The following is a 15033-nucleotide window of genomic DNA, read 5'->3' as shown; positions in this document are numbered from 1 at the left end:
ATATATTGAGAAATATTTGTAATTAAACCGTTCATGTACCACATTTACTTCCATAGTATTCTTTTTTCATACTATGGAAGTGAAAGGAGTCCACGAACAGTTTGGTTGAGAGTTGAGAGCTCAAACAAGCATTTTAGTCTGGGACTAGACTTAATCCCTGTCCAGGAAATCACCCTTATATATATATGGATGCAGTGATTTTGCTTTTGAAACTTAAAAAGTCTTTAACTGGATTTTTTTCTAAATTAACTTTGCTGACTCTGTTAACTTCAAACACGTGCAGCTCTGTCGTTCTTTGTCAGATTCCAAGAAATCAAACATCTTTTTGAAGATTTTTTAATAGAGAATGTCAAAATATAAATAATGCATTTTCATTTTGACTCATTTTGCCAGCATGGGTCACAAATATATTAAAGCGCTCTCGAAAAACCACACCTCTTTCAGGACACATGAACACACTCAGCATTTATTTCTTGATCCAATGTTTTTTATTATAGCCATTTCTAAGACTGTCGGTCCTTTTAGGGTTCATGAGTGAGGTCAGATTTTAGCCGTTGTTTTATTCTCACTCATTCTGTAAGTGTAATGACATCATCCAATGGCCAATCAGATACTCACCTTAAGATTTACATCTGGGGAACAAAATCCTCCCACCTTTAACCTGGGGTGCAGTTTAAGGAGGATACAGAGCGAATGAAAGGATTGGACAAACAGAAGATATGTTTCACAGAAGTTCCTCATCTAAAGTGTTTCTCTGTCTGTGCCTTTGTGTCATTTCTTTCTATTTGCACTTTATTTATAACTACAGATCACAGAGCAGTGGACTCATTTGTGTCTTTAATTGGCCATGTAATTGTTTTAATTCAGTCTTGTGCTGTCATCTTCTCTGTGCGATGCAACAGTATTAGTTGAAGGGCTGAAGGTTCTGGTCATCTGTCATCTGTACGTCTAGTTTGATGATGATCTGATCTTGTGTGATGTTAGAGATCTCTGACTTCAGCCCCAGTTTTATTTCACACATTCAAGAATATTTTCTTATCTTGTGATTATTCATAGCTTCTCATCAGGTTCCAGGTTTCACCCATCTCTTACATGCAGGTGTGCACAGATCTGCTCACAGTTTGAGATCTGGTTTGAAACACGGGTCGAGAGATATGCGGTGTCTGAGATTATTGAGGTCTTTTTCCCTTTAGAGAGAAAACTATAAAGCAAAAGTCTCCTTTAGCTCTTTATTTATTCTCATCTAGTAGACGCAATGGAGACATTAAATCATTTGTGAAGTGGTGAAAGGACGTACAGTGTTGAGATTAAATTAGTCATTGAGAGCAGCAAGAGTCAGTTTGTGTATATGCGTGTACACGCCTCGATCACTGCCTCTCCCTCCCACCTCCTCCGTCTCTCTCCTCTCGATTCATCTCATGTACGCAGCGTCTCGCTCGTTCTCCAGCGATCTTGGCCAGCGCTTCTACACGAGTGAATCGTCTCCTCTTGTCTCTCTGTTTCCCTCGTGTCGCTGCCGCGGTAACCGTCGCTAAGAGAGAGAGAGAGAGAGCGATCAGGATTCAGCAAGAGGATGGATGCTGCGATGCTGCAGAGTCTCGTTTCATTAGCATGAGACCTTCCCGCTCCGAGCAGACGCTCCCTCTGTCGACCGGCCGTGCCGAGAAACGATGCAAGATCCCAGGACTCGGCTCGTATGGGAAAAACGTATTTCTACCACAGGAAACTGAAGTTAATCAGAGGCCTGGAAACAGACAGAGATCCGAGGAAAAACAGAGGCTGATTTGATAAGGAGGAGGCTGAGAATGATTTTAGATGACGACGGGATGCTTTTATTTCCCTTACCTGGTCGTCCGTTCTGAGTTGGAATAATTTATGGGTTTTTTTGGCTTCTTTTAACAGCGCTATGTCTTCTGCTCGTCTCTGGAGGTTTGATGATTTGAAAGAAGATTCATGGATTGGACCATCAGCTCAGATCTGTCACAGATTCGGTCCAGCATTCAGATCTCCTGTCTTTACAGAATGATGCTGTTTGTCCTCTTCTGGACTTTAGATGGATTATCCGTCACAGCTTAATGTTTTCATTGTAGATCTTTCTAGAAATGTTTCTAAGTTTCAGTAATCTTATATCTGTTAATTTTGGATAATTGAAAAATGTTCTTGTTTTGATGGTTTGGGTAAGCTCAGCTTTGGATTTGCTCTTGGAAATTTAGATTTTTTATCCATGTTTTTTGTCATCCAGGCATTTTTTATTGCTTACAGGCTTGTTGTTTTCTTTAGGAACATAATTTATCAAGATTTGTCACCGTTCAAGGCAGATTGCCAGGTGAGGGAATCTCTGGAATTTATGGATATCGGCCTGGATTAACAACATGTCTTGCTGTTTTTGTCACTTGAGGAGGCGTGGCACAGAAGCCCCGCCTCCTCTCTCCTCCGCCCTCACGGCTTTTTATCTGATGAATGGATTAGCGCCGTATCCACCGGCTTCGGCTTTAGCTCCGCCCAGGTCCCTCTGGGTTAACGGTTCTGGTTTATGGCGACTAGTTCTCTCAGTAGCATTGCTCGTCTTTCCGGGCCCGGCGGTTTCCGCTAGAGTTTCGTCCAGTCTGAGCACAACTCATCACGTTCATCATTTCCACAACAAACACGGCACGGTGCCCATCGCCATTAACCGGATGCCCTTCCTGACACGAGGGAATCATGGTAAGTGATGGTCTGATGGCTTTTCTTCTACAGGAAGATGTTTGATCCTCTAGTGGTTGTGTTTTTTCCTCATAATTCTGTCACAGCTTCAGTCCATTAGTGTTCAGGTCTTGTAGTCTGCTGTCATTCCTGTAATACATCATTAACTCGACTCCAAACAATATTGATATATTCGACTCTAACTGTGAAGTCATCAGTCAATCGCCATAGTCAAACTTTTCAACATGTTTGTCTTGTCATTTGAATGTTTTTGAAGGTTTAATCTGGACTCTTTCTGGGTCTTTCATCTCATCTGTCAGTGTTGATGTCCTCCAGAGATCTCTACTGTGTGTCAGTGTTGATGTTCAGGTCTACTTATTATTGCACATGGTTGTAATTAGTTTGATTTTGTTTTTGGTAAATATGAGACTCAGAGGTGCTTGGAAACTCTACAATGCAGTCCAAGTCTTTGTTTCACAATTAGATTGCAGCTCTTTTGCATCTTGGTTTTCTCAGCTATTGAATTGTGCATAATAAAGCCAGAAATGACCCTCGGTGCGCTGGAGTCTGACAGCTAGAGCTCACTTCTGTGTCAACGTTCAGTTTCTGCCTCAGGGAAAAGCAAAACAAAAATCTACTCAACAGAAGTAAAAATGATCAAGAACAGCTTAAGCTTTACTCTATAGAGGCTGTCTGTACATTGAAATTGTCTGATGATGAGATCAGATTCCAGATCAGTGGTTAAAACACACGGTCAGATTGACTTGGTTTTGTAGAACATTCTTAAGTTTTGGACAGATAAGACTTGGACATCACACCTGGTTTGAGGTTATGTAGGGTTAGGGTTAGGATTATGTAGGTTAGTCTTGTAGTCTGTCTGTGAAGGCTTGGCAGTTTAGCAGTGAATAGGCGTCACGTCTGCTGATTTTTGAAATGGTTTTACACAGGAAACAAAAACTGTCTCAAACTGAGTATTAGGACAATAAAGACATCTGACACTTTATAGTAGCGTTTCTCAATCTGGGCGGTACCTCCCCCGCATTCAAGTTAATTTTGGGGACGTTTTGCGAGTTTACACCAGAAATCAAGGCTATATATTAAACTTTAAATACTGTCTGCAATCATGTGTGTAGCAGCTGCATGGGACCGCAGAACACCGGAGAGTCTTTTTCCACACACCACCACCTTTCTCGTCTACAGTATGTTGTCTGATTTGTTACTTAGATTCGGGTCAAATAACATTCCGTCAAACATTCGGTTTGTATTCATTTATATTTGTAATAAATGCGATTTGTCCCATGCACATCATTTTAAAAACACATTGCCAAATGACACATGGAGCCACTCTTAATGGTCTATAATATGTGAATTCGGTCGCTCTGTTATATAGACCCTTTTACTGTTTGTACACAATGATGACATGGAAATACAGCAAGAATCAGCAGTGAAGCAACACAGATGGAGAAAGTTATTTTAAAAAGTTGACTTTATGGACAAATATAGTGTCCAGATACAGATATACGTATATTGGTATATTATATTAGTGCAACCAACGCAACAACCAGACATTTTGATGCTGGGAAACTGTTTTAATAAACTTTCTGGGTAGCTAACACGCTAGAATCAATGGGGAATAACACCACTTCTGTTGCCTAAATGCGCACGCAGGCTATTTGATCGTGTGAGCTGTTAAAGGGTCAATTATTTTTGAGAGCTCTCCTCAGCAGTATCCAGCAAGTGTCCAGCAGCATACCTTTCAATATTTTTATATTTTGTTTTAGAAGTAGTTTTTTATTAAAACTAAAATATGGAGTATGGATAACGTAGCTTTTTTAGTTCTCTGTGAAACTATGATAATAATATTACAACTGTCCAGGAAAATCAGCTCCGATAAAATCAGCTTCGAGGAAAATCAGCTCCGATAATCTATGCGATTTTGCCTAGCTTCTCTGTGTACTACGGGTCTGTGAAGTAAATGCCGCTCCATCTGAAAGCAGCTGATGGCGATTTACTTCTAATCACAGAACGATCTTTACTGATGAAACACGCCTGAGAATCGCAGGCGGTTTTTTGCACAGCCCTAATGTGTGGTGAGCTACTGTACGCTTTCAACCATTCATTGAAGCTCACGTTATCAACGTGTTTTTTCAAAAAGTCTGAGGGTAGCATGAGAAAAAGTGTTTACGAATTGCATGACAAGAAGAGAAAGGCCTCTGAAGAAAGAAACAAGAGCAGAGTGTTTTTGGGAGAATTTTTCACACAGGTTGGGCTTCCCACTGATGCCTCAGTCGTGAAGTTTCTAGTCGACAGGTAAAGTTTGTTATGCTATTTGGAGAAATCCATTTAAAATCACTGCCAGTAAAAGTTGATGTAAGCTATGATTAGCGCTGCTTGCCCTGGCACAAGTCACAAACTGGGCGTTTCTTTTCAAACATTTGGGAAAATCTTCCGCTATACCTTTAATCAGCATATATTCAAGATATTTAGATATTTGAGTGCTGGCCTAAAAAGTTTAAGAACTACTGCATGAGTTTGATTTATTTCTGGGTTCCCCAAATCTTACCCTGGAGGGCCGGAGCACTACTGAGTTCAGGTCCAACCCTAATCAAACTGACCCACCTGTGATTGTCTAGTGATCATGAAGACCTTGATTAGTTTGATCAGGGTTGGAGTTAAACTCTGCAGTGCTCCGGCTCTCCAGGGTAAGATTTGGGGAACCCTGGTGTATGTCATTAAATCAGTTCATTCTGTCTCTTTTATGGTTTGGCTTTGAGAAAAGACATATGTCTCGTCAGAAATAAGAACTTATGGTAACACTTTAGTATGGGGAACACTTATTGATTATTAATTATGACTTTTGCCTTAGTAAACTCCCAATTTAATGATAATTAATAGCTAATAAGGTAGTTGTTGTAGACGTTAGGTTTAGGTATTGGATTGGGTTAAGGGATGTTAAATATGGTCATGCAGAACAAGGCATTAATTTGTCATTTATAAGCACTAATAAACCGCTAATATGTAAGCTAATAAGACACTAGTTAAAAGTCAGAATTGGTCCCTATACTAAAGTTTTCCTGCAGTCATGAGTAGTAAATAAAGTAAGTTCATTGTGTTTTGCTGTTACATCAGAGCAATGTTGAGAGAATGAATGATGTGTATTTACATTACAGATGTGTTTGTATTCTGTCTACTGCTGTATATAAGATGCTCTCTAGAGATAGAAATAAAAACATGATGGAAAGTAGGTGCCCTAATTTTCAGCATAGAGTTCACTTTTATAAACGCTGTAATTTCATTCGCTAATATCTGACATGCAGATGAATCTGTTGTCACGATCAATGATTACAAACTTTCATCCATTCACCTCAGCAGTGTATGAGACTCATGTTTGTTACTGTACGTCTGTATCTGATAATCTTTCATTCGTATTTGCCGTCTGTAGTTTATATTATAGGAGAGAGCAGGGCACGAGGCACGACCTAGTATTTTTGTTTTGGCTCAAATATATCTAGTTAGATTAATTATGTTTTAATTCACACATCTCTACTACAAATAAGGGTTTGTTGTCACTATAATTCAATCAAATTCTGTCTATATACTAAAGGTGTTTATATTGTTTATATATCTGCCTATAATAGATAGATATCCACACATTCATCCATCCATCATCCTTCATCTAAACATCCTTGTGTTATGCAGCTGTGCATAGAAATACATTATTTTGAAAGGGTAAAAAATCCTAATATTGAGTTATTTCCTGATATTGAGTTATGATTTTGATGAATACTATTTATATTGTTTTCATTTCATTATCATTGTATACCTGAGGCTGTGTGACAACTAACCCCGCTGCTGTGTAAAAATGTTTTCAATCACAGCTATCAGTTACTAGGAGTTGCTGATATGTTTCAAAATGGTGTTATGTTTTAGGTAAGAAGACAGTGATTAATATAATATAATCTAAGATTAACATTAACATTATAAGATTAATAATGTAATTTAATCAAATAATATAAGGTTGTATTTGGTGGCGTACAAACCCAACTCCATGCCTCCAAAACACCCTGTTTCAGTATATCTTAACAAAAACACATCAAAACCTTTTAAAAATTCACATGAGATCATCTTCTGACAGTGAGATCCCTCGGCCCTGTGTAACTATGTCAAATAACTCTGTTAACCTCATGTTAGTTTGTGCCCATAATCATTATAAAACTCACATAACATAAATGACATATTGAGGAGAGATACTCTATTGTACAAAAGTGTGATTATCAGTAAAGTATCTGAATAAAATTGCTCATCTATAGGTGTGATTAAGATTGATGTACATAAAGTATTTGGTCTGAATCACATCAGTCATCTGTTTAATCTCAGACTAACTGGAAAGCATTTCGATGCACGTTTATCTCCACATCCCTCTCATTGGCACCATCACTTCTTTAATGACACGCTCGGTGAAACAGTGAATCTGAGATAAATGCACTTCTCCTTCATTCTTTCTTTCGTTATGACGTGTGCTGGGTTTTGTTGAACGTACCTTGATCCGATTGAGATGATGAATTATTGATGTGATGTTCTGATGCTTGAATTATTCAGGATTTCTCTCTCGTCCAGACAGTTGCTCCTCTGCTTCTGGTCTCGGCTCAGCGGTGAAGGCCGTTTGCTTGATTTAATCACTGGATCATTAGAAACTCTTGTGCTGAATCTTTTAGATGATGCTGCTTTTGCTTTTAAATGTTTAAAGGCAAACAGAAGGAGCAGAACGTCTAGAAACCTCACACTTTAATGAAGAAGATCTTAATACAAAGACTTTTGATTGGCTCATTACTGAAGTTTAGTGATGATCATGTGATCCTGCTGCGCACAAATCCTGTTTCAATGACAGATGACTTTTTATATATATTATAAAGATGTTCAAGGTCTTGTTGACATTCTGACTTTTAACCCTTCAGCACTTTGACAGATCTAAGTTCAGCATGTTGATGTGGTGATGCTCACTTTACAGTGCACTTGACCCTTTAACCTGTCTAAGGAACAGCAAAAAATATATAAAGACTGTGGTGTTTGTTTATCTGTAACACAATGCTGCGGTACATATCGACTGATGTTATCATCTGTGTTATTGTATCATATCAGGCATGTTAAAGACAGCTGAATGAGAGATTGAGGTGAAATGAGCAGATATACAACACAAAAACACAGTAGATACGTTTACATGCAAACAAATAATCTGTTTGTAATCGTATTGATGGCTTGTATTGAAAAGCTTTCATATAAACACTTTAATCAATATGATTTAAAGATGATCAAATGCAAATTTGAATCATATTGACGGGGGTGGTACACTGACTTTTGGAGTGGTTTGACTTTTATCCAGAGATAAAGCATAAACTCGACAAGAAATGCTGTCCGCAGTGTAGCGTTGTCAAGTCCTCTGCTTTTTGTCGAGTTTTAATTTGGGCTACTGTTTAAACTGTTTCCACCAGTTTTTTTTCTGCAGGATAAAGATAAATATCAATAACTAATCAACAAAATAATTTTAAGCTGTGGACAGTCATTGGGATCCTTTTGGGCTAGTTTTGAATGTCCATTCGGATGGTTTTGATAAGTGAAACTGGCAACCCTGGCTGTGCGCTTGTGCAGACGTTGGGTTCGGATTCTGTAGAATGTTCATGTAAACCAACATTTTAATCAGGGTGTAATATTTAGGGTGCATGTAAACTGTATTGTTGTAACTTTCAATAGTATTGAATTCAGTCGGATTGACAACATTTTGTGCATCTAAACATAGCCAGTGAGAAACCAATGAGACATCACATCTTCAACACCAAAACAATGATGGGAGTTTCTGTCATAATAGGTGTAATGATGCAGTTAAATGACAGAAGTAAATAAGACTAGGAGTCATTGGTGTTTTATCTGGCATGAAGGATGCATTTTTGTTCATGAGAGAGAGAGAGAGAGAGAGAGAGAGAGAGAGAGAGAGAGAGGGAGAGAGAGAGAGAGAGAGAGATTAGTTATAAATGCTGGTGACACCCAACAAAAAGTTTCATGACTAATAATAGACGAGTCAGTAGAGGATCAGAGGTGACATGAAGACATGATGATGATAATGTGGCTTTGGTAGTCTTCTGTTGTAACACAAACACACTTCAGTGGTTATAAGGACTAATAAAGTTAATGAAGAAACATTTACAAGTTCAGGAGAAAAGATACAACAGTAAAGCTTTCAACAGATTTCCTGCTGGCATTTTGAATAACTAGTTGGACTGAATGTAGTGATACCCAACAAATCTCATCCCATGTAAACACAGTTAGTTCTGTGTACTCTAGCTGAGTTATTGATTTGCACGTGAAAACTGGTTTCTATAATAAGCAGATATTTGAAAGATATTCACAAATGTATGTTGATGGTCTGCAGGATTAAACCGATGTAATTGTGCATACAGTACAGTGTAGTAAACACTACAGAGAAAAGATCAAGACTGAAAGAGATGAAATGTGTTGCAGAGGATGTTGATGATCTCAGCTTTAGTGCATTAGCTTTATGATGTAATGGACCATCAGGAGGAGAGAGATCGATGTCAAGACACTTCACCTCATCCGTCAGATATCCTGAGAAAGAATGAGGACACCAGAGTCCCACTAAGGATTTCTGGGATATTTTGGATGTGATTTATGCGTCTATGAGTGTGTAGGAAAGAAATGAGGACGAGGTAGAGAGTGAACCCACATACTTTCATTTCAAAACATCTTCCTACAGTTAGCTTCACTTCTGGATCGGTGTTCTGCAGATGGTTAATGGGTAATGGTTGATATTGTGTGCTAGTGATATAGATGATCTTGTTTACTGTTGAGAAACAGTCAGAGCAGAACCGAGAGCCTCAAGCAGCATCACTTTCTTCTGACCTTAACAAGACTGTGTGTCCCCCTGGAGCAATGTGTTTATGACACTACACTACATCAGTGAGAGGACACACACAGAGACCTATGATCCTCTACTATCTCTCTCGCTCTCAGGTTTATGCTTATCTTTGATTTCTGTGTTTTAATGGGGAAATAATTCACCAGTCAAGCCAAGCAGAAAGAAAAGACTGCTCGAGGAAGCCATTAAATAAAGATCTCAACATGAAAAAAGAGAGAGGTGATGGTCATTAATGGCTGTCTGCTTTAATCTGAAGGGATCTGCAAACATAAAGCAACACACCAGATATCCATACATGAGACCAGATCAAAACCTCTTCTGTATAATAACAGCTATAGAAGAGGATTTCTGATTTCTTTCCTCTGCCGGTGAATGATGTTATTATGTCACGTGTGCCACTAAAAGATAAAGTGATATGTGATGACATTGTGTTTAGCAGTCGTTGTTGACACAGATGAGTCTTTCAGATGTCAAACTATAGATGTGCATAAATAACCTCACCATCCAAGCACCGGATAACTTTTTCAAACCTTAGTGTGCTGTTAATTATGTTAATATTAACTAAACAAACTACAAATTAATTATCAAGAAAAAGAAAAAAACACACTGAGTTGTCCTTTAGAAACATAAACATACTGTACAATACCACAGATTTACATCTGTAAAACCCTTCATTTAACTTCATGTGTATGGACCCTTTACAGAATAATACCTTATGCTCTCTATATTGCCAAAATCATTCAGAAATCATCAACTTTTTTTGAATATATTTATAATAATGTGAGTAGTCATTTAGCAAAGAAATTGTTAGATTTGTAAAGTATTACAGTACCTGATAGATTTTGAAGTCATAAAACACAGGCATTATTCTTTTAAATCCTCCTTCCTTACATTTCTTTGATCACTTTGATCAACATCAGTAGTATTGGGGCAGCTGTTACTCTCATTTCTAGACATTTGTGTGTGAATCCTCCTGACCAGCTATGACATTTTAAAGAAACCGTTTCTAAACTAGAACTCACTGCTGTTCGTTGTGTCGCCATCGCAGCTTAAGGCAAAAACTCATTCGTGGTCGTTTCATACACGGTAAACAACACAACCGCCACATGGCTGTCGCTTCTCTCAGCATCTGCTGCAAAGATCCATGCCCGAGGAAACGGCTGAATGTTTGGGTGCACGAGGACTACGTGAGGATCAGGTACTGTGGTTAGGCAGAGAGAAACACATATCATTCATGCTTTTTATATTGATATTTCAGATGGTTGGTTTCTATGGTGTTATTGAAGTGTTTCTGCAGGGAACTCCATTCATTCATTCATTTATTCATTCATCATCTGTTCATCAATGATTTTGTGGTGGTGAAAAGAAGAACTGAGCGAATTGCAGAGATCTTTTCTGCAAAATTATGGGATTGATTTAGGATCTGCCTTCCTTTCTTTCTTTTTTTGCATAGTTGTGACTTCTCTCTGAGAAGAGGATGAGAGGATTAAACCTGAAATAAGTATACGTTTGTGAGATGTCTGCTTCTGTAGTTGAGCTTTGAATGAAGTCTTCTGATGTGATGATTGACAGGTTTGCCTCTAAGAATACAAACACTGAAGCAACACCTACTTTGTCATTAAAAGTGGCAAATAAACATAAACTGACTTCTGCAGCGCCACCCACAGGACTGAGGAGTTATTTATACCCACGACTCAATGTTAATGGACCTTAAATAGATTTTTGTAATAGAAATATTTGGCAGCTGCAAGACGAAAGAAATTCAGCAGAATAATTTTTAATGCAAATTCATTAAGCTGGAAAACAAATCCAGTTTGTGTTGTATTGCTCAGGTGTTTCTCATCTTTATCTCAGTGGTTGTTAGATTTTAGTTATGTGTTTATACAGTGTGTGACTCTGAAAGTCAGAACGATCCAGACCTTTAAAAAGAAATAAACATCAGAGAGATCAGAGAGAGCATTGACTGTAATATCTCTGACTGAAGGATGGGTTTAATACAGCTGTTGGCACAATGGGCTGACAATGAGCACTGCAGGTTTGAATTTCAGATTTTTACTCTTGTTGACTCCAGTGACATTTAAAAAAGTATGAATAAATACATAGGACATAAAAATAAGAAGACGTTTAATAATAGAGCGAGGAGGGACGGGTGGGGGGATAAAGGAAATGTCAGGCATGATAAGTCACTGACACTGTAAGTCGTGAACACACACACAGAGCAACCTGCCAGGCATGAGACTCGAACCGGCAACCCTAAGGGGTCGTGCACACCAAAGCTTTTACGCCTGTGGCCGGAGCATGTTTTCAATTGATTACAATGGAAGCTCTGCGTTTTTCAAATAAGCCGGTGCTAGGAAAGAGATTTAACTTTGGGTGAAAAGCTCCGCTCGTCAATGACAGTTCTCACACGGCGTCCAATGACAGTGGAGGAGGGGCGGGACAAATATCACAACAACCAACCGGCTCACAGCTCAAGTATCACAGCTAAAAAGCGCTTGGCGTTTCAGACACGTTTAAAAGTTTTGATGTGCACGCCCTTTTAGGCTACAAATTGATTGGTTGAGGATTCGGTCAGCTGTGATTGGGTTTGAGGATCCTTTCATGTTAAATGTGTTCATCTAGTGTATGTATCTGATGTTCACAAAGTCTAGATGTAATAATGGCGTGGGATATCTTAAAACCATTGCAAACAGACAAAAATCAAAAGATTTCCAGTATTTATCTTTCACTAACTTTATTGGCTCTACTATTGGTCAACTAATACAATTGTAGTAGATGAGTGTAGTTTAACACGAGACCTGACCCACCTCCTCAATGTTTTATCTTTAATCTCAGCCTGACTTTAATGCTTCATTCCTTCAGTTTGTTTGTTTTATTTTGATAAACACCATTAGAGAAGGGCCGGGAATCTCGGCATTCAGCCAGAACTAAAAGATTTTTGTGCTTCATGAAATTTTAATAAAGTTCAGTGTTTTAATGACCACAGAGGGGCAGAATAGAGATTTGTGTTCTGATAAAGATTTTTAAATACAAGTTCACAGCCGCACCTCTGTTCTCGCGAAAAAAGTCTTTTTATCGCTTGTTTTATGATGCTAAAGGTTGTTTGTGTGTGAGCTGTAGCGCAGACTGTTTATCTTCGTGTGTACGGACAGACAGACATTATTTTCTCATTGTTGTTCTAGTCTCATCTTCAGACAGCAGAGCCACCAGCAGTTTAACTAGTCTCTGGTCTGATAAACACAAAACTCAATAGTTAATCTAGTATAAGCACTGTTCTGATTGACACACAACCTCTGTGAGTGAGGAACACAGATTTGTGAAGACTGACTTTATTTTATTTAGCAGTTCAGATATGATGAATGATTATTGTACTGTATGTCACAATATAAACCTTGCACCCCAGGGCTGACTCTAATATCACTCGCTCTTCATATTCATCAGCAAAACAAAATAAATTAGATTGGAAGAGTCATACAGAAGAGCAAGAGAGAAAGATGCACTTGTGTTTTTTTGATCCTTCCAGACATTTTATATTCACACTTTGTTTTTAAATGAGGTTCACTGACTGAAAAAAACACAGAAATGTGTTGGATTTTTTTTCTCTCTCTCTTGCCCAAGATTATGATTATTAGCCCAAAACATTCTGTGTCTTGTCATCCTCTTCAGTTCTTTCTTTCTCTCTTTTCTCCTCCCTCTGTTTCTGTTTTCTTTTTTTCTCGTGATAATTGGTCAGCAGTCAGATATTTGAGTAAACAGCTGCAGACTGATGATGAGTGCATTGAGTTTTGGCTTTGAATCTGTTTATTGTGTTGGGCGACAGTGATGGGTTGTGTCATGGTTGCGGTGTGGCCGATGTTTTGTTTTTCAGAAATCCCCTCTGTAATGATTGACTTTTATTTCTCTGTCTTTCTCTTTCAGCTGGGACGACGTACATCTTCGGCCGCGGCGGAGCACTCATCACTTACACCTGGCCACCGAACGACCGTCCGAGCACGCGGGCAGACAGGCTGGCGGTGGGCTTCAGCACTCAGTTGAAAGAGGCGGTGCTGGTTAGGGTGGAAAGTGCCAAGGGTCTCGGAGACTATCTGGAGCTTCACATAGTAAGACCACGCCTGGGGACCGGAGAGGGCGGGGCTTACAGTTGATGGCCTTGTCTGAGGGCGGGGCTTAAAATGTCAGCATTACCAGTGTGTTGAAAGGGTTCAAGTAGAGAGCATTACAGCTGTATTGAGACCTGCGTGCATGCATTCGTGTTTATCAGGTAGCTTTATAGTCATTTCAAGCATATACAGCTTGTACACAATGAAATGAAAACAAGGTTTCTCCTGGACCAATGTGCTACATAGACACATGCTTAACTAAATAATGAAATGATCTTAAATGGAGTGAAATTAATGAAGTTCATGGCATCTGTTCCTCAACTGGTGGAGTTAGCAGTGTTGTTGGTCCATTTCCATTTCCTGTGTGTGTGTGCGTGCGTGCGTGCGTGTGTGTGTGTGTGTACCTGGTAATTATCACGTTGTGGGGACAAAGATAGGAGTACCAGTGTTTTTGTGACCTTGTGGGGACATTTTGAGGTCCTGTGAGGAAACAAGCTTATAAATCTAACAAGATGAAGTTTTTTTTTTTTAATCTAAGGTACAAGAAAGTTTTCTTTCATTTGTCTGTGTGATGTTTCAATGAATATTCTTGCTTTAATACATGTTAAGCTCAATGGGCATTATTTGTTATACAATCCTAATCATACACTTTACGAAAGAGTTGAGTCAAGATTAGGTTTTATAGTGTTTAAAATTATGCAACAATTGCTGCCAAATGTGCTTAACATTTATTGAACCAAGAATATTTATGTAAAGAAACTTTAAAGAGTTTTGACACACATTCATCTGTAAGTGTTAGGGCTTCACAATTAATTAAATAAAAGAATCACAATCTCAATTCATTCATAAATGCGATCCTCTTTCTAAATGACGGCGATTCACTTGCGTGTACAGTATTTGCCTGCATTTATGTGTTCACGTATTTACATTATCACACTTACACAGTGTAAACCTAAACCCTATTCATTCACCAATCAGACCCGATCGTTTCTCTTCTCTCTCTTCTTCACTCACGTGACATATAACAAGGTGGCAGACCTAAACACATAGTCGGTTTACTTAATAATAATAATAATAATAATAATAATACATTTTATTTATAAAACACTTTCATAAAAGAATCTTATAGTGCTTCAGAGACCATATTAAACTAATTAAAATCAGAAACAATAAAACAAGTACTCCGCTGGTAGTCGACATACACTAACTCTCTTCTATAGACTATAGTTAACCTAAAATCTTTGCAGGAATTGCTCTATAAATTAAATTGAAAATATAACTAATGCATATATGCTATTTTAAATACTGTAGTCTATGCCTGAG

At 38.4% G+C, this 15033-nt stretch overlaps 1 protein-coding gene across 8 annotated transcripts in view; it reads left to right on the top strand.

The window, feature by feature from the left end:
- nrxn2b (neurexin 2b) overlaps positions 1-15033 on the top strand; it is a 339687-nt gene that overhangs the window by 284193 nt on the left and 40461 nt on the right. For 7 of the 8 annotated variants that reach the window (XM_065261925.1, XM_065261926.1, XM_065261923.1 and 4 more), the window contains one exon: positions 13529-13710. In XM_065261925.1, coding sequence (XP_065117997.1) covers positions 13529-13710 — 182 coding nt within the window. Of the gene's footprint in view, positions 1-1374; positions 2704-13528; positions 13711-15033 lie in introns of those variants that run through there. The other variant, XM_065261930.2, reaches the window with a different exon arrangement.

Source organism: Paramisgurnus dabryanus, chromosome 2, assembly GCF_030506205.2.
Source record: "Paramisgurnus dabryanus chromosome 2, PD_genome_1.1, whole genome shotgun sequence".
NCBI lineage: Eukaryota > Metazoa > Chordata > Actinopteri > Cypriniformes > Cobitidae > Paramisgurnus > Paramisgurnus dabryanus.
Note: the sequence above shows the minus strand (reverse complement) of the source record. Positions and strands in the feature narration are given on the sequence as shown.